The 22632-nt window shown below is 38.3% G+C and overlaps 2 protein-coding genes across 2 annotated transcripts; one reads left to right on the top strand and one right to left on the bottom strand.

Annotated features, from left to right (window-relative positions):
• Positions 1 to 189: 189 nt before the first annotated feature.
• Positions 190 to 13576, top strand: LOC117291469 (nucleolar protein 58-like). Its single transcript, XM_033773192.1, has 14 exons — positions 190 to 324; positions 2340 to 2416; positions 2958 to 3010; positions 3645 to 3769; positions 4440 to 4576; positions 5397 to 5461; positions 6482 to 6616; positions 7389 to 7534; positions 8347 to 8473; positions 8928 to 9091; positions 9872 to 10006; positions 10580 to 10943; positions 12061 to 12155; positions 13144 to 13576. Exons 1-14 carry the CDS (start codon positions 280 to 282, stop codon positions 13186 to 13188), a joined length of 1713 nt encoding a protein of 570 aa, XP_033629083.1. The 5' UTR covers positions 190 to 279; the 3' UTR covers positions 13189 to 13576.
• A 3263-nt stretch (positions 13577 to 16839) lies between these two features.
• Positions 16840 to 21214, bottom strand: LOC117291811. Its single transcript, XM_033773725.1, has 3 exons — positions 20255 to 21214; positions 18368 to 18497; positions 16840 to 17188 (listed from the first exon to the last, which is right to left on the bottom strand). Exons 1-3 carry the CDS (start codon positions 20402 to 20404, stop codon positions 17136 to 17138), a joined length of 333 nt encoding a protein of 110 aa, XP_033629616.1. The 5' UTR covers positions 20405 to 21214; the 3' UTR covers positions 16840 to 17135.
• Positions 21215 to 22632: the final 1418 nt, after the last annotated feature.

The following is a 22632-nucleotide window of genomic DNA, read 5'->3' as shown; positions in this document are numbered from 1 at the left end:
GATACAAAAAATAATTTCGTAACAAAGTAAAATTTATTTATTGAACACTGAGTAAAAAATCATTTGTTTGCGGCATATTTGCTGTATATTCCATAAGAACATGAAACGTTTCAGCTTTGACCTCTTGTGTGCGTGACCCCGATCACGCGCATGCTCATATCGTAATCTCCAAACCTCGTGGCAGCATTTATCAACGTGGACGCTTCGAAGGCGGTATGAGAAGTTTCAATAGCTGATGTTTCTTCACCAAAACTTTCTTGAAAATACCTGATTTTCAAAATGTTAGTTTTATTCGAGTCTCCTGCAGGTTACGCTGTGTTCAAGGTTTGTAATGACGTGTGTTTTGGTGGTGAATGGCGTTTTTTCTATAAGAAATTTAAGGATGGAAACGAAGTTGACGAATCAAGATTTCACACAGAAAAACACGGGAACTCGTTCTTTCACCGCATGCACTGAGGGCGTCTCATGCACTCTCCACGTGGCCGCTCCACCACCATGCGCCTAGCGCAGAGTTTGCTTTGGGTTCTTTCTAGTCTAATGCTCTCATAACTAAGATTCTTTAAATCTAGCCGTGTGTCTGTTGTTAGCACTGCCTCACCATACGTCCTGGAAAAGTGATAATTTTATCTCCAATTGAATTTTTAGCTTGTTTGGTTGGAGGGGGGGGGGTGGCACCGGCAAAGGGGGGGGGGGGGTTGCTGAATAGGCCTAATCCATAAATTTATTTGTAATAAAATCATCCTATTTTTATTATTTTAAATTAGATGACCTGAAACGTCTGTCATGTTGGGTGCAATCTTAATGTTAATCTTTGAAGTTGTATTTTTTACCTTTGCACAAGTCAGTTGACATGGTTAATTAAAAATTTGCACTTGGGGACCCCAAGTGCCCGGGTGGTAGGAGGGGGCGGGAATTTCAGAATGCTTCTTGGGTCTTGCCACGCAAAGAATTTCATATGCAACGAGGCAGGGAAACAGTCGGACAGCAGTGGTGTTTTGTTATTTTCAAAATGAATTTTCAATTTGTTTTCATATCAGAAATTTCATCAACAAGTTAAATTAAAGCTTTGTTTATTTTGTTGTTTTCTTATATGGGAATTTGCCAGAAGGCTTGTCCCAAGCTTTGCCACAAACATATTTTGCAGACCTGTTTCTCAACATTCTTTCAAAAACAAAAGTATCTCTTCATAAGTTAAAATCCAGCAGAACTTGTACTTCAAATTTTTCCCCTTAACGGCAGTGGTGAGTGGACACTATTGGTTGCCTAATTACTCAAAATAATAATTAGCATAAGAAACTTACTTGGTGACGAGTAATGGGAAAGAGTTTGATGGTATAAAACATTGTGATAAACGTCTCCCCCCTCTGAAGTGACATAGTTTTCAAGAAAGAAGTAATTTCCCCCGAATTTAATTTCGAGACCTCAGATTTAGAACTTGAGGTCTCGAAGTCAACCATCTAAACCAGAATAAAATGCCATTGAAATGATGACGAAGGAATTGCCGTCTGAAAAATGTGAAGACTGATTCAATCCAACCCTGATCAATGGTTTTGCTTGGGTTTTTTTAAATGTCCTGTTTTAAAGTCCAAGTACAAAATACTTGGGTCTGAAAACAGAAAGCTAGTTGAATTTCAAAATGAACCAAGGAAAATGAATGATGCATAGCGACAATAGAAGAGGTTGTCCTTCTTTTATGCTAATATTTCCTCCTTTTCAAATTTGAATAATAAGTTTGTCAAATGTGATGTCCTTTGAAGCGAGTTCATATAATTCCATTTGACCAACAAACTGGTTGTGATTGCTGCCATACATCAAAAAGGTGAAGTTTTGACAATACACAGTTACTAATTGAATTTGGGCTCATGAAACGTCATTGGGGCAATAAGTATTTCTTTTAAAGCACAAAGCTCTTAGATGACTGATAAATTGCTATAAATACTAAAATGGCAACTATTTTAGGTTCTGCATTTTACATCAAGAGGCCGACCTCGCAGCACCTGGGTCGGCCAACTGGAAGCAGACTTCGAGTCCCGAACTGGGCAGCTGTGGCACTCGGCAGCAGAGCGCATTGGTTAGGCGGCTCTACATCCCCCCTTATGGATCAAGAGAATGATGATGATGATGATGATGATGATTTTATATCGTTAGTATATCATGTGTGATTTATGCTTAGTATATTTCATGTGTGATTTATGCTTAGTATATTTCATGTGTGATTTATGCTTAGTATATTTCATGTGTGATTTATGCTTAGTATATTTCATGTGTGATTTATGCTTAGTATATTTCATGTTTGATTTATGCTTATTATCGATTGCATATGTTTTTTACTTCTTCAGCTTCTTGATGAGAAGAAACTCAATCAAGTTGACAATCTCTACAAAGATTTTGCAAATCCGGAGGGAGCAAGTAGAATGTGAGTAATGGCTCCCCTAAGATGTTGCAAAAACATCTCCATCCCCTTCCCTTGATTGAAGTTGTTTTACTTTAATATGCGTATTCAATACCCAGGCCTGGAATCTTACAGAGGCCACGAGGCCATGGCCTCTGTTGCCCTGGTTTTGGCCTTGGTGCCCCTTCGAAAATTCCCATAGACTTTAAGATTTTCCAATGGAAGTGCCCTTTTCAAAATGAAAATGGCCTTGCCCATTCAAAGATGAAATTCCAGGTCTGAATGCCATTCTATTATGCTGCCCATTTAAAGATTTGATCTAACCACCGAGAGACTGTTTCGACCTAATCACTCCATTTCTAACATGATTTTGATGCACTAGGTAAACACCAGGAGACATTGTGGATAAGGCGCCATCAGACCATTCAATCCCATGGTCTGAACATCCCAACACGATATGACTTGTCACGTTTTGTCTTCGCCTAAAATGACTACAGTAGAGGGCTGGTTTGTTAAGATGTATGAATTAATAGACAATCATTTTATGTGGTTTTTTTTATTTCAGAGTGAAGCTAAAACAGTTTGAGAAATTTCAAGACACAACAGAAGCTCTCGCAGGTTTGAACATTTCCTACAATCTCTTTAGTTGCCCTTGTTTTGCACTTGGTGCCATTGCACTTGGTGCCACAAATTTTCAGTATTATTCTGATTTCAGTATTTTTATTGTTTATTTAAAAGGATACTTATTTGAATTGTGCTTGAAGTTATCAATGATGATGCAATGAGAGCCTGACTATCTGATGACACTGAAATGCTCATTTTGTCACTACCTCCTCTGAGATAACTTCTTTCATACACAGTCTCCTGACGATGACTAGAGCAAGCTGGTCGAAGCGTTGAGACCAATTTAAGAACTCACTTCGCGGTAGTGCAGTTAATCACGATCAAATAAGCTAAAGTAGTAGTCCCAGCCAATTTTCTATACCTTCTGCCCAGGTAGTAGTTTAAAAGCAGGACAGTTCTTTTCAGAAGGGAGAAGTCTCCCGAATAATCTGATAAATCTACTATACTACTATACTCTAAAGAACAAACTCTACCTGGCAAGTAGATACACACATGGTGTTACCGCAAACCAAATATATATTCTTTCATACCCTTTTTTAAGTATATTTTCCCTAAACAGAGATGCCCCTGTCTTATTGCTATTACTCATTTCACAACATGCTTTTATATATATATATTTTTACTGTAGCTGCAACTGCTGCAATTGAAGGCAAACTCAACAGAAGTCTCAAGAAAATCCTCAAGAAAATCGTTGCCAAAGATGCCCACACCAAACTCGCTGTGGCTGACGCCAAACTTGGCGGAATCATCAAGGTAAAGCCAGAACCAGACTCTCATCTGACCAGAAATAACGTTTTTTTTTTTTTTTTGTCTTTCGATGAAGGAAATGAAACTTGATATTTCAAGGACAGACATGGTTAATTTTGTAGACCAAGCAGTTTAAGGGAATGTATAAATTTGGTTCCTCAATGGTTCGTCCAGTGCGCTGTGTATGTACATTTTCCTCAAAGATGTCAGCGGAATGTTGTCATGCATAAAGGTCTATTAACAGTCTTTTGGATAAGATAATTTTCAATTGTTGCGAAACCTGAAGCTCAATGCTATGATGAGTTAATTTGCGCCTGATAGCAAGGCTGGGGACGGTATGCCAACTGTCAATTTAACCACCTTGTCTATGTGACGACAATATCTCTGAGTGTTTTGCATAATTAGTGTAGTTTGCGATTTGACACAGATTTACAAAATGGCACAAATCCCTTGAGGATAATTCCATACAGATGTTCACTTACAAAATGGTGGTTGTGTGAACTGGTGCGAGACCTACTGTGTTATACGATGGGTCAACACTATTTTCTCATTGGCCAAAAGAAGCACTTCTTGTTTGGCTGTGTCGCCTTGTTTTATAGGTTGCATTATGTACAGTCAAAGCAAAGCTATTACATATTGTATTAACATTTTGATTCATCTGGATGTGTTTGTTCAGGACAAACTTGAGCTCACATGTGTTCACGACTCATCGATCGCCGAGTTGATGCGAGGAATTCGTTCACAGTTCAGCAACCTGGTACCTGGACTCCCCGAGAGAGAACTGACTGCAATGACACTTGGTCTGGCTCACAGGTTGGTGACTTTCCCAGACTGAGCATTTTTTCTTACAAATAATACCTGTATATGTTTTATGTGTCTTGTGGAAAGCATTCGCCTTACCAATATGAACAGACTGAATGAGAAGAATCTATAATATTCACACATCTATACATTTTATGTTCGATAAGGGGGCATTCTGTTTTCGTATTGCTTGTATAAACAGTTCACATATTTAACTTTCTTGGTCATCAAGAAATAAATTCTGGTCCGGTAAAAATTTTGACCTACAAGACATGCAGTCTTGTGGAATATTACCCCAAATTCGAGCCCTGATGATATGTATAAAACTGCTGACAATTGCATTAAAGGCAGTGGACACTATTGGTAATTACTCAAAATAATTATTAGTATAAAACCGGTCTTGGTGACGAGTAATGGGGAGGGGTTGATGGTATAAAACATTGTGAGAAACGACTGAAGTGACGTAGTTTTTAGAGAAAGAAGTAATTTTCCATGAATTTGATTTCGAGATCTCAGATTTAGAACTTGAGGTCTCGAAATAAACCATCTGAATGCACACAACTTCGTGGGACAATGGTGTTTTTTTTCTTCCATTATTATCTCGCAAGTTCGATGACCGATTGAGCTCAAATTTTCACAGGTTTGTTATTTTGTGCATATGTTGAGATACACCAACTGTGAAGGCTAGTCTTTGACAATTACCAATAGTGTCCACTGCCTTTAATTTCTTGTGGCCACCTTCATCAGTTGACAAAAATATGTTTCTCTTCTTAAAGATTTAACAATTCCTTAATTTTAGCTTGATTTCTTTTGTGTGACATTTTTATTGCAGTCTATCACGCTACAAGCTTAAATTCAGCCCCGACAAGGTGGACACAATGATAGTGCAAGCAATATGTGAGTGTTCCAAGTAGCATAACGAGATAATTAAGAAGGAATTCAGTGTTAATAACCAACGCATGATTTTATACAACTGTCAATCAATAGCCTGTATTGTTTTCACACTTGTGTTGTCTACGTAATTTGTTTGAAACCTGTCCCATCTCGGCCAGATTAAGTTACAACATCTTGAATATATCTGATGATCTCAAGACTGACAAATTGAAACAAATTTAAATGACGCGCTTTGAATACTTTTAGTTTTGTACACACAGTGTAGAAGAAATTATAATTCCCAACTTCATTACAAGTGAATTTCTGGTCCACTCCATTGCTATGATGAGTTAATTTGCGCCTGATAGCAAGGCTGGGGACGGTTTGCCGACTGTCAATTTAACCACCTTGTCTTTGTGACGACAATATCTCTGAGCAATCTACCTCAACATTTTCAGTCGTTACTCGGATAACAAGCCTGTACATTAAGTCATTAAAATGCTTGAAGACTTAATCCCCTTAAGATCAGGCCTGATACTTCACGGAGACAACGAAGGCGATTGCCTCCATGCCCCCTGGTCATTGCCTTGGTGCCCTTGAAATGCTGCAGTAGAAATTTACAATTTCCCCATAGGGTGCCCTTTACTAAGGAGAAAATGCCTTGGTGCCATTGCCCTTTCAAAAGCGAAGCATACATGCCTGTAAGATTATCCCTAACCTGTCGCTTCCCATGCTGTATCGTAAACTTGGGTGTGGTCCCTGGCTACACGCCAGTTAACGGTTGTATGGCTTCAGACTGGCACTCCCCGAACAAAGATATCAACAAAATTTGGAGATCGCCAGCGTAGGGCTGGACTAGGTCAGTTGGCATAGTAAATCAGATGTCGTTGGTTCAAATCCTGCTATAGTAAACTTTTCTTTACTCATAAAAAGGTATTCGACTCATAAAAAGGTATTCGTAGTTAGTTTCCCTTGTAGTTTATTATTTGGCATTATAAACCTCGTACTTGACTTGATATTTGTTATGTTTGATCGATACCTCAGCACTTCTCGACGACTTGGACAAAGAACTGAATAACTACATCATGAGGTGTCGGGAATGGTACGGATGGCATTTTCCGGAACTAGGAAAGCTCGTCCAAGATAATCTGGCCTTTGCCAAGATTGTCAAATTATTGGGTAAGTTTCCCTGATGTGCAAAGTTTGTAATTTAAAGTACAACATGAAAGTGTCAAAGGCAGTGTTTCCCCCCCGAGTTACCGGAAAGCAGAGAATATTCCGAATTCTTTTTTACAAGAAACAGGATTTTATTGAAGGTTGTTACTATAGCTGAAGAGTCTTATCTTGTTTTTATTAATGCCAAGCTTGGATTGATTGATTGGAGATGTAGGCTGTGTCCAAAATGGCGACTACAGCTAAGGCTGGAACGCCACTACAACCAGGCCTGAAATTACATGAAGGCCAAGGAAGTCAATGCCCTGGTCTTGGCTTTGTTGCCCCTTCAAAAGTTTCACATTGAAGTGCCCTTTTTAAAATTAAAACAGCCTTGCCCTTTCAAAGATGAAATTCCACACCTGTAAAACATGAGGTAAAGTATAGAAATTCTTAGCAATAACATTTATCCACAACTCTGGTTCTGTTTTTGGGCTTTTGAAAACTGTATGAAGTTAATTTTTATATGGGATTTCCCCCGAGAGCCAAAGCCTGAACTATAAAAAAAAAAAAGGGCCATAACTGCTGCAAGAATAAAATGCCATTGAAATGATGACGAAGGAATTGCCGTCTGAAAAATGTGAAGACCGATTCAATCCAACCCTGATCAATGGTTTTGCTTGGGTTTTTCTCTTTTATAAAACTGTTGTTACAAGACAGTTGGATTTGTTTGTCCTTCTTGTTTTCTTGATTTCAAATTGTCTGTACTCTGATATCTGGATTATTAATTCTTTTGCAGGTGACAGGACAAAAGCAGCCACCCTCGACATGTCAGAAATCCTCCCTGAGGAATTAGAAGAGCAGGTGAAACTAGCTGCAGAGATCTCCATGGGAACAGAAATATCTGAAGCAGACATCATGAATATTCATTATCTATGTGAACAGGTAAAGGCTTTATTCAAATATCTTTACCCCCAATGCCACAACATTTGGGAATTTTTTTCTTCTTGGGAACAGATTGACATTGTTGAAATGATGACAAAGGAATTGCCGTCTGAAAACTGTGAAGACCGAATCAATCCAACCCTGATCAACAGTGCTCAAGATGTTGTTATGATATAAGTTCATTTTAAACAAGTTTTCTCCTTGATCCAAGGTTTGGGTGTTCTCTCTTCAATATAAAAGAACTTGTTTTCAGAACTTGTTCTGTGAATTACAGAGGAATCAATTAACAATAATAATGATAATGTTTAATTTCATTCAGCTTTAATTTTGTGCAATATTCAATATAGTGGGACGAACTGTATAATAAATTATGCATACAAATTTCCAACCAGGGCCCAACTATACACAGCTGCTTAAGCAAGATAAACAGCTAAGCACACCGAAGATATGCCTACCAGAAATGATCACCAAGGAATCGCTATTTCTTATTCACAATCTGTGACTGGTGACCTGCTAAATTTTGATTAACATAATAGTTGGGTACAATCGATTAGCTCACGTGAGTCGGCCCCAAGTGCCCTGCTTGTGGAGTTGGTCACTTGGGGCTGGCCCCAGGTGCATGACATCACCACAAGAGGGTTAGTAATAGTTTGTTTAGCTTAGGGGCTCACCTGAGCGAGCACTATGGGGTCGACCCAGAGGGAGGCTATTCGAACGCACCCATTGTAAAGCATGAATTTTTTCTGCTAAGCAGCTTTGTGACAGGCAGTCCCCTAATTTGGCATTTTGTCGTGTATTTGTTGTCTTTGCAGGTCATAGAGATCACAGAGTACAGAGCACAGTTATACGACTACCTAAAAAACAGAATGCAAGCCATCGCACCAAACCTAACGACCTTAGTCGGTGAACTTGTGGGTGCAAGACTCATATCTCATGCAGGTAACATTAACAAAATTAGAAAGCTTTCTAGGGTTTTCTAGTTTTATTGACAAAATTTGAACTATACAGGACTATACATCTGTGTGAAAGATGATATTGTTTTTGAAAATGTTGCCATCTGTGTTGTTAGTTTTCTACAAAGTGGAGAAGTAATTTGAATTTGGTACTGAAAAAAACTTCTCTCAAAATGTAAGCTAGTCGAGTAAGGAAGAAGAGTGACACTGTTGAAATGATGACGAAGGAATTGCCGTCTGATAAATGTGAAGACCGATTCAATCCAACCCTGATCAATGGTGTTACGAAGATGGAACAAAACTACGCAGAAACACTTGCCTAACTCAACATTTTAGACTAATGATTATTTTAGACTCAAGGTACAATAGCTGTTGAATTGCAAAATTAAGCAAAACGCCCTTTAATCTGATTTTGAAATTTTCTTTGACTGTCTGCTCAGGTTCTCTGATGAATCTAGCGAAGCATCCTGCCTCGACAGTTCAGATCTTGGGGGCAGAGAAGGCGTTATTTAGAGCTCTTAAGACAAAGAAAGACACACCCAAATATGGTCTGATTTATCATGCATCAATAGTTGGACAGACGGCCCAGAAGAACAAAGGAAAGGTCAGTAGAATATTGTTGTTGTTGTTGTTTTTGTTGTTGTTGTTATTGCTGTCTAAGGTAATTTAAAAGTTGCACAGGAACTCTGTTGAAATGATGACAAAGGAATTGCCGTCTGAAAACCGTGAAGACCGAATCAATCCAACCCTGATCAACAGTTGTTTCGGAATCGGATGCGACTTGAAGCTTTATTCATATAATGAATGAATTTGTTAGAAAAACAATTTGTGGGACTCTGAGCCGAGCTCGAAACTTGCACAGGACTGTAGGCCAGAGGCTGGTGTATTTAGAGTCGGACCAGTAAACTCTTGTCAAAGACCAGTCTTCTCACTTGGTGTATCTCAACATATGCATAAAAAAACAAACCTGTGAAAATTTGAGCATAATTGGTCGTCGAAGTTGCGAGATAACTATGAAAGAAAAAAAACCCTTGTTAAACGAGGTTGTGTAATTTAAAATGCTTGATTTTGAGACCTCAAATTCTAAATCTGAGGTCTCAAAATCAAATTCGTGGAAAATTACTTCTTTCTCGAAAACTACGTTACTTCAGAGGGAGCCGTTTCTCACAATGTTTTATACCATCAACCTTTCCCCATTACTGATTACCAAGTAAGTTTTTTTCGCTTATAATTATTTTGAGTAATTACCAATAGTGTCCACTGCCTTTAAAGCATACACCATGAGTGTAGGTCAGACTTTATACTTTCCCAAGGACCGAATATCATTCCTGCCTAACATGTTCATTTTCTTTTTCCTCTTGACTTATTTTTTTTTCTTTTACAGTTGTCTAGAATGCTTGCTGCTAAGGCTTCCCTTGCAATACGAGTGGATGCTTTGGGTGAAGATAATGATCTAGAGATCGGTATTCAGAGTAGAGCCAAGATTGAGGCCAGGCTAAGACAACTGGAGAGTGGAATGGTAAGCAATCGTTGGAAGTAAAACAAATCCTTTTTTTTTTTAAACCATAGAGGTCAAAAGGAGGTGGCTCATTTGCATGTTGAGTGCATGGCACTGGTAATTTGTGCACTTCCATTGTTTCACCATTGTAATGGCCCGGTCGCACTGCAGCGATAATGATAACAACGCAAAGAGAACGCATTCTATTGGCTGGACTGCTCAGCGCTGAGTACGCGCACGCTTATTCCACCTATCGAGGGCGTCTATTGTAAGGGTTCACGTTATCGAGACCTGTGTGACCGGGCCTTTATTCTAAGATGCCGGCAGGATGATGTCAATGCGATGATAACTATAGGTAAGAACTCTGTTGAAATGATGAAGAAGGAATTGCCGTCTGAAAACTGTGAAGACCGATTCAATCCAACCCTGATCAACTGTTCCACCTTAAGCAAACTCAAGTGGTGAACAAAATGTTTGAATATGTTTTTAGCTGCACAAATAAGTTAATTACCCAACGTTTCAACCCTAGTAGAGTGTTCCTTGAAAGATAGAGGTTGTTTTTAACTATAAAGATTTCTTCTTTGATATTGGCAGACACATCGTATCAGTGGAACTGCAAAGGGAAAAGCCAGAGCAGACAAATACGAGAACAAGAGTGAAATCCGCACCTACAACCCCGCCCAGGACTCCACCCTCCCCTCGGCGCAGAAGAAGCGAAAATTCGACGAAGATTCGGACGAAGACGAGCAAAAGCCAGTCGTGTCAAAAAGAGTGAAAGTCGAACCCGAGGAGAATGGCGACGACGAGGAAACAGAAAAAAAGAAAAAGAAGAAGAAGAGAAAGTCCGCTGTGAAAGAAGAGGTTAAATCAGAGCCAGAAGACGATGAGGAAGAGACAGGGAAAAAACACAAGAAGAAGAAACCGAAAAAAACAAGCGAAGACGCTGAATCTGCCGAAGGTATAAAAATAAAAAGCACATCACATTTTCTGATGAGATCGGGTTTCAAAGGTCATGACCGATAATGGTTGTGGTTGAATTGGCCATTGGTAAATCACTGACCAATGACCAACAGTTATTGGTAAAGGCCGCAAAACCGCACCCCTGCTTGGTCCTACCGCTACAGGGCTCGAAATTCATGGACCCACAGGTATCGATTTCAACTTATAGACCAGTAAGCTTATGACTGGACAAGGTTGGCGGTCTTGCTTTTTTTTCTAGTCTGATAAATATCTTCAAATTCTGTTGCATGTTGAACAACATTAACCAAAAGAAAAATGAGATAAATCTCCTCTAGTACTTGTTTAAATTGAAACAGTTTCAAAAAGTGATACCAATAAGAAGAAAAAAAATGCCTTTAAGATCAAGATTGGATTAAACTTTGATATTGGATCAAACATTGATAATGTGGAAACTTAAAGGATTTGGGTACTTTTTCAAAATGTCCATAGATTAACATTAAACTTTAAGGGTTTGAAGATAATGCTAGTGGAAAGCTTCCCTTCAAATTTACTACTGGGGTGCTGTAGTTTTTTAAAAATGAGTAAAACAATGTCATGAAAATACGTTTGTAAAAGATTAAAATAATTTTCGTCTCATGAGACGAAAATTATTTTCATGATTGTTTTACTCATTTCTCAAAACCTACAGCACCTCGGCACGTAATATTTTCAGGGAAGCTTTCTACTATCATTATCTTTAAACTGTGTTAGTTTAGTGTAAATCTGTGGACATTGTGGGTTTTTTTCCTACAAAAGTTACATGGACCCTTTAAGATACTTTTTTTCTACCACAGACGTGGAGAAATAATGAGAATATGGATCTGAAAGGAACACTACATTGTTGAAATGATGACAAAGGAATTGCCGTCTGAAAACTGTGAAGACCGAATCAATCCAACCCTGATCAACAATGTTGCTCCAAATGGACCAGCCTCGGCTGTGGTCTATGTGTAATTCCAAATTGGCTGTACTGTAAAGTTCACTTTGTAATGCAAGACTGGACAATCTAAACTTTGGAACTTGAGACAATAAAGAATGTGCAATTATCTTCGTCTATATTAAATTTTATTTTTCAGAAACGCCAGTAACTCCATCATCAGAAAAGAAAAAGAAGAAGAAAAAGAAGAGACCCTCAGAAGGAGGGGATGAGTCTATCTCTGAACCCAAAACGGTAGGTCAATCTTAGCTGTGACAGTCACATATTTGCATGTCGTTTGTTCTATTAAAGGCACTGGACACTAATGGTAATTACTCAAAATAACTGTTAGCATAAAAACTTACTTGGTAACGAGCAATGGAGAGCTGTTGATAGTGTAAAACATTGTGACAAACAACTCCCTCTGAAGTGACGTAGTTTTTGACAAAGAAGTAATTTCTCAGTAAAACATTTGAATTGATTTTGAGACCTCATTTCGAGACCAGCTTAGGTCTTGAAATCAAGAACCTGGAACCACACGACTTGTGCGGGCAAGGGTGTTTTTTCTTTCCATTACTCTCTCGCAAGTTCGATGACCAACTGAGCTAAATTTTGACAACCATTTGTTTTATTGGATTTTGAGAAATGTAGAGAAGAGGGCTAAGAAAGAAACCAATTACTATTAACATTGTTGAAATGATGACAAAGGAATTGCCGTCTGAAAACTGTGAAGACCGAATCAATCCAACCCTGATCGACAATGTTGCTCCTAATAAACTAAACATCAAGCATGATATATCAGGATTTCTCCTGATTTTAGGATAATAAAAACTACCTTGAGGCTTATAGATGATTTGACCTCTGACGTCACTCGAAAACCATAACACCATTCGCGCGCAAACCGCCGGGCAACACCTTTGTGTTTTGGCAGCCAGCTGGAAAGTGTATGCAATCTTACCATGACTAGGCGTCATTTTGCCTGGCGAAAAATGATGTATACAACGTTTAGCAACAGAGGGCGGTCTGAATGTAAACATGAGTCACATTGTCTATACTTTAGATATCCTAAAAAAGATTATGTAAAAAATCTCTGTGAATGATGGCAGATTTTATTTGTATTGAATATTTGGTACTTATTTGGTGCTGATAAAAGTAAATAGTTGTTGATTAAAGGCGATAAGAGCTTGCATAAAAGGCAATTTTAAAATAACATTCCCCCCTCATTTTTTCTTTTTTTTTACAGCCGGGATCAGAAAAGAAGAAGAAAAAGAAGCGTGAGAGTCTGTGAGGTAAATCTCTTGGTATTCTCTGCTGCTGCTTCTATTTGTATTCCATCAAGAAAATTGATCTTCTTCAGCACTGTACTCCGTCACCCGAGCATCATGCATTGTAGTAAAGTTTTCTAATTGATTTGCTCAACCTTACTTTCAAGCAAGTCGTAACGTTGTTTGAACTGGGCCCAATTTCATAGAGCTGCTTAAAATGTTAGTTACTGAGGTGCTGTTGTTTTTGAGAAATAAGTAAAACAATGTCACAAAAATAATTTAACTAGTTATGGTATGTTATGGTATAAAAGCATTAACTGATTAATACGTTTTTTTACATGCTTAATAATTTCTCACTGAGACGAAGATCATTTGTGACTTGTTTCTCTCATTTCTCAAAAAGCTACAGCACCTCAGTTTTTAAGTAATATTTGAAGAGAAGATTTCTTCTATCATCATCTTCAAACTGTAAGTTTAATGCAAATCTGTGGACATTTTGAATCATCTAATCGAAAATATTACTTAACTATTTAACTATTATCTGCTAAGCAGAAATGAGCAGTTGCCAGTCACAATTTACACATGCGACGTGGTAGTATAGTTTAGCTGGTAACTTTTTTCTGGTAAGCATAACTTTGTTATACCTAGCTTCTTTTTGTGCTGTTTTAAGCAGCTCTATGAAATTGGACCCTGGACCCCAGTTCATTGAGCTGTTTAAGCCGAAAATATTACTCAACCAATTTCTGATGAGCGGATGTTTGCAAGAAACCGATCACAAATGATGCATGTTTTGCCGGTAAAAGATTTGCTCCTAAGTAGCTCTGTGAAACTTAGTCATTCCATGATGGTGATCCAAACTGAATGTTTATGTACATAATTGTATTTTATAGACTTGAACACATGAACAATGGGAGACTTTTGAACGCTAGGTGGCAGCAGACTAACCAGGTAAATTTCTGTTGATTTTGTCATCTTAGCATGTGCACATCGCTCGCTAAGAACACTGGATTTACCTGGTAAGTCTGCTGCCACATAAGCCCTTTTCACACTTAAGCTATTTCCCTTGAAAATTCCCAGGTATTTTTGGTCAATCTTTTCACACTACAAAAGAAAACGCTGATAAAATAACTTATTCACAGGAAATAATCCTCCCTGCTCGTGGGTAGGGGTTAAGGGAGATAACCCAGGGCTTAAACGTATTTCCCGATAAGAAGCAGCTAGTGAGAACAAAAGCAAGTTTGACTTGCCCCAACTTTTGTGTCCATACTGTTGAGACGTCCACATTGGCTGACATGTTTACCAAATTTTTTGGGGTTTGATTGTGAGTATGAAGCGACCGTGCTTATTTCTGGGAAATGGTTCCTCACGGAAGTTACGAAACTTGATTAGTGAGAACGGTTGCCTGGGGTGGTGATGGGGTTAAAAACTCTAGGGGGATTATTTTTTATCGGGAAATGGCTATAGAGTCCCCAACAGTCTCCAATTGAAGAACTCTTCAGCGTTCTGCAAATCTTCGGAAACATGATCACACAAGTTATTTATGGACACAAGTTATCAAGCAACTTTGTCATTACTTTTTTATTCCTCATTCATTTTGCATTTGCTTTTTATTTGCAAAAGTGCCTATAAAAAGTATCTGTATTTTTAAAGACTGTACGTGTGTTTCAATTGCCACGTCACGTATTCTAGAAACAAAAGTTTTGAAACCGGTGTGTCACCTCCAACCTTATTTTTAACTGTCTTATGTATATAACTAATACTTGGATGTAACAGCTTGTCATGCATAAAATTATTACTGATGGAATGCTTTGGTAACGCCCATTTTACAAATTCTAAAAGACTCTCTTTTTTGTCTTTTCTTTTTTCCTTTGTTGGTGTAATTTAACAAATGTATAGAACAAGCTGCCTGTTTTGGTAACATTGAAATGAAATGTTACTAATATATCTTGGATTACATGATTTTGTCACACGTGCAACTTTTCAGTTGTTCAGCTCTTCCATGGCATAACATCCGAACTCCAAAATATTGGTTTCTGAAAAATAAGATAATTTCTGGATAATTTAAGGTATTTATTTCCATTTCAAAGTTTCAATCATGAATACAACATGTCCTATTGCGGTTTCTTTTTACACTTTCAAGGCTTTTTCTACGGCAAATACAGCCCTGTTTTGCTTCGTTTTTGAAGGGGCAAGGGCACCAAGGCATGTTCTCCTTGGTAAAAGGCACCCCATGAGGAAATTGTAAATTTCTACTTTGTTTCTTCCGTGACGAATGAGGCCTGCAAATAGCTTATATCTCGGTACTTGCCTTTCTCAAAATGTAATTTTGTGAGCTCTGCTGTTCTGCGATAAAGCAAAGCTGATTCCTTGTTTTGGGGTTTTCAGCTACGCCATTGAAACACACTAAGTCTTCGAGGGAGAACTGCAGTTATGCTTATTATAATAATGGTCTTGGGCCTTGAGTAATAAACTCACAACAATTTTGTTTATTAACATCCAAACTTCTACAGTACGAAATACAAATTAAGTGAGTTGAGATAACACTCATAACACTCAGTGATGAAAGTTATTTATTGACCACCCTCCCCCAAACAAAACCCAAAACCATTATTCACCGATTACCAACTTGCAATTAAAATAAATTTGTAAATTTAATACCCATGTGTTAAATCTAGGCTAAAATAGGTATACATGTATATGTACAATGTAAAAATGTACATGTAAACTGCAGCACACATGCATATAATTTACATGTAATATAAATTAAAGAAAGAGTTACTTAAAACAAAAAATGGCCATTCTAATACAGTTCTTACAAATAAAAAGAACACATAAGTTTTATTTACAGGCAAGTTTTTGTTTTACTTTTTTTAACCCCATGCATTATAAACACTTGAGTTCTTTAAATGTATGTACAAAATTTAATTGTACAAAAGTTAATGGAACATTTGAAAGAAAACCAAGACTTAAAAAGTAAGTGTTTATTGCAACTATCCGATTCCTGCACCAAACCCCATTACCAAGTAAAAAAGCAACTGGTCCATTGTGTGCCTTGTTGGCAATATACAATGTACTTGAGTGAGTACTAAAAGATAACTTTGTCCCTATCCCCCCGACCACCCACACACATTCCCGGCAGAAATTGGAAAACAGTTTTTATTAAAGGTATTGTAAAGGGTTCACACGTCATTGTCAAGTTGCGAGTCCAAATTTTATTGATCATGATGTTCATCTACATGTAAACCAATTTTTTTCTTGAGAAATATTGTTATCTGTATCTGAAAACCTAAACGAAGGACAATTTGTTTTGTTGACATGCTGAAAATGTTTGCATGGTTTTTCTCCTGAATCGCACAACAGATTGAACCCACGGTTGACACAGGGTTTGATATTTCATGTTCATTTTGTAGTTCCTCAAAATAATTTTAGCATAAAACCTTACTTGGTAACGAGTAATGTGGAGAGGTTGGTAGTATTAAACATTGTGAGAAGTGGCTCCCTCTGAAATGGAGTACTTTTCGAGAAAGAAATAATTTTCCACAAATTTGATTTTGAGACATCAGATTTAGAATTTGAGGTCTCGAAATCAAACATCTGAAAGCACACAACTTCGTGTGACAAGGGTGTTTTTTCTTTCATTATTGTCTCGCAACTTCGACGACCAATTGAGCTAAAATTTCCACAGGTTTGTTATTTCATGCTTAATGCACATGTTGAGATACACCAAGTAAGAAGACTGGTCTTTGATCTTTAACACTATGACTGTTTAGTCAGCTAGACAAACCCTGTATAATACCTTTAAGGTTCGATACTTGTATCGTAAAACACCATGACTTGGTCAGTAAGTTAATTATTAAATATAAAATTGCTTTTGATTAATTTTGTACAAAAAAAAACGCAAAATAAAATGTCTATTTTCTAATGAGAGGAAATTTGGCTGTTGGTTTTTATTTTCATGTTCCAGCGAAGGTCAACTTTGTTGAAGAGCTTCTCGAGTTGTCTCAGCAGCTGCTGTTTGATTTTCTAAAAGGGAAAAATTAAAAATAAAATAAAAATCGGTATACTTTGGTCGAACAAAGACAAATTTGACTGGAGCTAGATTTGAACCTGGGACCTATAATGAACGTGCTGGCGCTCAACCAACTGAGCTTTCTTTAATATGTAGTTGGTCTCCCTATTAGTGCATGTTTTTGTTGGGTGCCAGTCCGAAGCCATTGGCAGAAGTTATAAGCTCATAATGAGCTATGTACATGTTTTGTTAAGTGTCAATATAAATATATCATTTCAAAACCTTTAAAGGCCGGGTGTGGCAGCCTCCCACTTCATCCCGGCGCTGGACGGCACCAATATTTTAATCCATACATCCAACATGAAAATATACTTTGCATTGTGCATTTCTCGACAAATTTTACCCGAAAATACTTCTTTACACATGCCCAGCTATTGTTCAGGATTATTTGAGCCCTATTTCTTTGGTTAGTTACAAACGGCAACACTTTTTACAGGGTGAGGTCTGCGTTCGACATGCTGGCCTCAATACAACACCCATAGCAATTGCCGTGGAGCCCTGTGCTTTTGCTGTGGTGCCCTGAACAAAGTTTATAAATTTACACTCCCTTACCTGGAAATGTGATAATTATGTGCTTTGTACATGAGTGGAAATAGTCTTCGTTCCAAGTCTTGTGATCGTGGCTATAATATTTATGCAATAGCGCCCTCTTGCAGATTAACCTCCGTCATTGGCCGCGAGTTAGAGCGTGTGATAGCAAATCTGCGGGGGTGGGGATTCTGCGTGGCTGATGCAGAGGAATATTAACTGCAGTCTCAGACTTGGAATCAAGGTGTCTAGAGTGGGAATAGTTTTCTGACCCTTAAAGGCAGTGGACACTGTTGGTAATTACTCCAAATAATTATTAGCCTAAAACCTTTGTTTGTAATGATTAATGTGGAACGGTTTGTTATTTTATGCATATGTTGAGATACACCAAGTGAGAAGACTGGTCTTTGACAAATTATTACCAATAGTGTCCAGTGTCTTAAAAAAATTCTTAGGCCGTGCTCTACCCCCCCCCCCCTTATTTTATTTTAGAGTGGGATGATCCAGTCTTGGAAAGCAAGGATATGACTCCCAATGTCATTACACTTTGGGAAAATGACTTTATTTGCATTTGGCTGGTTTATTTGTTTGGTACCGAAACTTACTGTGGTGGATGAGTAAGATGATTGCAAGAAAGACTGCAAGAATTACGGCACCGACCACTAGGCTCAGAAGCAGCATGTGTAACTTCCTCTTGGCCATATTGAAATATGTCATCTTATCAGGTCGATAGTTCTGATGCAAAACAAAGGGAAAAGTTGTTGAGATAGAAGGACAAAATTATTATGTACTCGGCCAATGTTGAACAACGGAATTTGTAGTGCGAATTGGGCTCTGTCTAAATTACAACACTGAACAAAGGTTAAACATACAAGCATAGCAGAAGACAACCGCCATATTCAAGGACTAAAACTAGGTTTCATTTTAAGATTGCAGGAGCAATTTAGACGGTCCGTTGCCTATGTGCATGGCAATAAAAACTTGTTATCTATAGACGCCTCTCGTTAAAGGAACACGTTGCCTTGGATCGAACGAGTTGGTCTTTGAAAAGCGTTTGTAACCGTTTGTTATAATATGGGTAGAAAGCTGTTTTAAAAGTAGAATACAATGATCCACACACATTTGCCTCGAAAGTGCGTGGTTTTCCTTTTACTTTGCGAACTAACACGGTCAGCCATTTATGGGAGTCAAAAATGTGACTCCCTTAAATGGCCGACCGTGTTTGTCGACGAGGTAAAAGAAAAACCACGCAATTTCGAGTGATTCTTGTGTGGATCATTGTATTATACTTTTAAAATATCTTTCTAATCACAATGCATTTTTTAACAAACGGTTACAAACGCTTTTCAAAGACCAACTGGACCGATCCGAGACAACGTGTTCCTTTAAGAAAGGTAATGTCGTCATCACGACCCAGGGGGCAGGGGGTGGAACTGCCCTCACAATATTTGTGCAAAACAGTGGGGACAATAATGGACACCACAAGAAAACAATAATGGACAAAGACAGCAAGGTGGGCCTCAATTGGTTTTTATCTGTGTATTTCGGGCTACACACTTTTAACCAAAGAGGCCCCATCACGTCACAGAGTAAAAACGCAAATTGACTTTCGCTTTCCTTGGAAATGTGTGTGCCCGTGCACAAGTATGTAGTATTATTTAATCCAGACCCCAAAAGAAGGATCAAAAGAACGGTCTTTTCGTATATGAACTGCTTTTCATTGAGAGAGTCACATTTTGATAGATCTATTCATTGAGAGAGTCGTTGAGCTTTAGCCATGCATTGAGTGGGATCCCCTATGGCCATTGATTTGTAAAGTGGTGGACACTTTTGGTAATTCCTCAAAATAATTATTATCATAAAAACCTCACTTGGTAACGAGTAATGGAGAGAGGTTGAAAGTATAAAACATTGTGAGAAAAGGTTCCCTCTGCAGTTTTCGAGAAAGAAGTAGGTTTCCACGAATTTGATTTTGAGACCTCAGATTCAGAATTTGAGGTCACAAAATCAAGCATCTGAAAGCACACAACTTTGGGTGTCCAGGGTGTTTTTTCTTTCATTATTATTTCGCAACTTCGACGACCAATTTATTTGAAGTTCTCACAGGTTTACTTTATGCGTAATTATGTTGAGATACACCAACTGAGAACACTGGTCTTTGACAATTACAAATAGTGTCCACTGCAAACAGTTATCGACCATTGTATAAGCCCCATTATCACCTGCTTCCGTTGCCCATATTTTTTTTTATTCAGTTTTCTCAATTCGTTATCAATGGAACGTGTAGACAGAGAAAGAGGACTTTCGTTAACTGTGGATTTTCTCAATTTGATGGCGTGCGTTTGGAATGGCTGCCAGTTTGTCCTTGATCTATGGTTTGTCGAACATAGAGCTCGGGAGAAAATATAGCACTGTTGGGTTTGCATAAAATTCTTGGCACATCTGCCTGATTTGAAATTTGTGAATATAAATAGAAAAGAAGTGTTACTTACCGGAGGTCTTGTTTCTGGTTCCATCTCATATTTGGAAGCGCCGTGGGCTTTGGGGTTGTAAGGATGAACTCGAATTGAATCTGGTGTTTTCGCTCGCAATTTCGTTAAAGTGACTGCACCAACTGGAGGGGTTGGTTCTGGTTCCGCCATGCCATTAAAGTTGGTTCCCCCTCCCCCCAAACGGGGGCAGGGTCGTGTATGACCTAATAAGAAGATTGAAGTAGGCTGTTGTTGTTGTACTCGACTGGATGAGTTTGATGTCGTATGAATCTCGTAGTTGAGTGTTTGCTTCTTCAAACCATCTGTTCCCTCCTCTTGATCAAACCATGGAGGTAGATCAAACCTATATCGATTGCCTTAAGGTGGAGTTTTCGTATAGGAGCTGCTTGTTTGCTGGTGTACAATCGTCTTTCAGGAATGGAGGTCGTAGAAAGTCTTCACATCGGCTAACTTAGGGTTTGTGTTGGTCACACTTTGACAAAATTCGGACATTCGTCTCATTCCCTATTGTGTTCTTGCTTCGTGCATATCGATCTGTGGATGGGGGTTGGATAGTGAGAATGGAGGTGGTACTAATTCCTATCTCCCGGCATTGGGTATGCAATTGTTATACCGTCACAGTAGTAGATATGACTGGACCATTAACCCAGTATACAGTTGTTCGTGTGTCGACCAGTTTAGCTGTCAATAACTGGCTATTATAATTTCTTGTACAACTTAGACAAAGAAAAGGAAACGCCTGGTTTTTATTTTGGTAGATAAAACCATGCTCGTTGATAAAATAATAACCAGATTAATTTGCCATCTTGCGTGAACCATGGAGGTACTCCTTAGGTGCGTGCACGTCGCTACGACTATTGGAAAGGACCACCGCAACCAACGTTCCGTGCGGGGGTGATGTGATCATAGACCTATAGCGTGCTCAAGCATTCTTCGTTTCGGTTTACTCATGGAGCAATGTTTTACTGTTATCCTAACCGAATTTAGGTATTCAAAGGACAGACGTGTTTTTAGTAACCCGAAGCGGATAAAGAACTTTTCTGTATGCTACATGCGTGGCTACCCTATTATGCGCAGACCGAGAATGGAGGTTGTCATTGTGCTTATTATGTTGGTTACTATGGTTACCCATGACAACCATACTGAGGCCCAAGTACATCACGTGACCCTGATGACGTGGGTATACACCTGCCAATATGCGACCTATTTAATATTCAGACTCCAATCCATCGGAAGCGGTTTAGCTTATTATGAAAAATGATTGTTGTGTTTTGCATTTACAAAAATAGTTATGGTCTGACGGGCTCACGTTTCGATCTCAGCAGAGTCTTTCGAACATTCATGTTTTCGAAGGCTAAGCCTACCTATGACAACACAAAACACAAAAAATGTGTAATAAAAACAGTCAAGTGGAACCAAATGAAGGACGAGTGCATGGGCAGAAAGCACACACAAATATGTTTTTCCTCATCAAAGAAAAGCATTGCCAAAGACCAATTCTCACTTGGTGTATCCCAAAATATGCACAGGATAACAAATCTGTGAAAATTTGTACTCAATTGGTCATCGAAGTTGCAATAGAATAACGAAAGAAACACTATTGTTGCACTAATGTGTGCTTTCAGAATAAAAGGCTTCAGGCCTGATTCGCCTGAAGGTTCCTTAGAAGTTACTTAGAGGAAATGTTGATGGTTCTTGGTTATTTCCCCTCAAATACTCTATGAAAGAGTTTTGACACGGCAGAGGTGACAGAGGGTGGATTAAAGAAGAATGGTTGACAGCTGTATGTTTTTCTAGACTAAGACTTAATGGTTTCGGGGGAAACAGAGTTGGCATAAACTTGTGAGTTGGAAGCAGGAATGTCAAATTATAGTTTTAAAGTCAAGTTTATATCAAGATGCCATTTATCATTTTATAAAGGCAATATCAGTCCCTTCTGTCTTTAAGACACTGGACACTATTGGTAATTGACAAAGACCAGTCTTCTCGCTTGGTGTATCTCAACATTATGCATAAAAAAACTGTGAAAATTTGAACTCAATATTGGTCGTCGAAGTTGCGAGATAATAATAAAATTAAAAATACGAAGTTGTGTGCTTTCAGATTGATTTCGAGACCTCAAAATCTAATTCTGAGGTCTCAAAATCACATTCGTGGAAAGTAACTCTTTCTCGAAAACTACCTTACTTCAAAGGGAGCCGTTTCTCACACTGTTTTATACTATCAACAGCTCTCCATTACTCGTTAAGTGAGGTTTTAAGTGAATTATTTTGAGTAATTACCAAAGTGTCCACTGCCTAGCTTGAAACAAGTTTGAATTTTGTCCGCCATACCACTCTTGCAAAGAGCCATAAAGGGGACATTTCGTTGAGTGATGT

This window comes from Asterias rubens, chromosome 6 (assembly GCF_902459465.1).
Source record: "Asterias rubens chromosome 6, eAstRub1.3, whole genome shotgun sequence".
NCBI classification, from domain to species: Eukaryota; Metazoa; Echinodermata; class Asteroidea; order Forcipulatida; family Asteriidae; genus Asterias; species Asterias rubens.
This window is presented reverse-complemented; position numbering and strand designations above follow the sequence as displayed.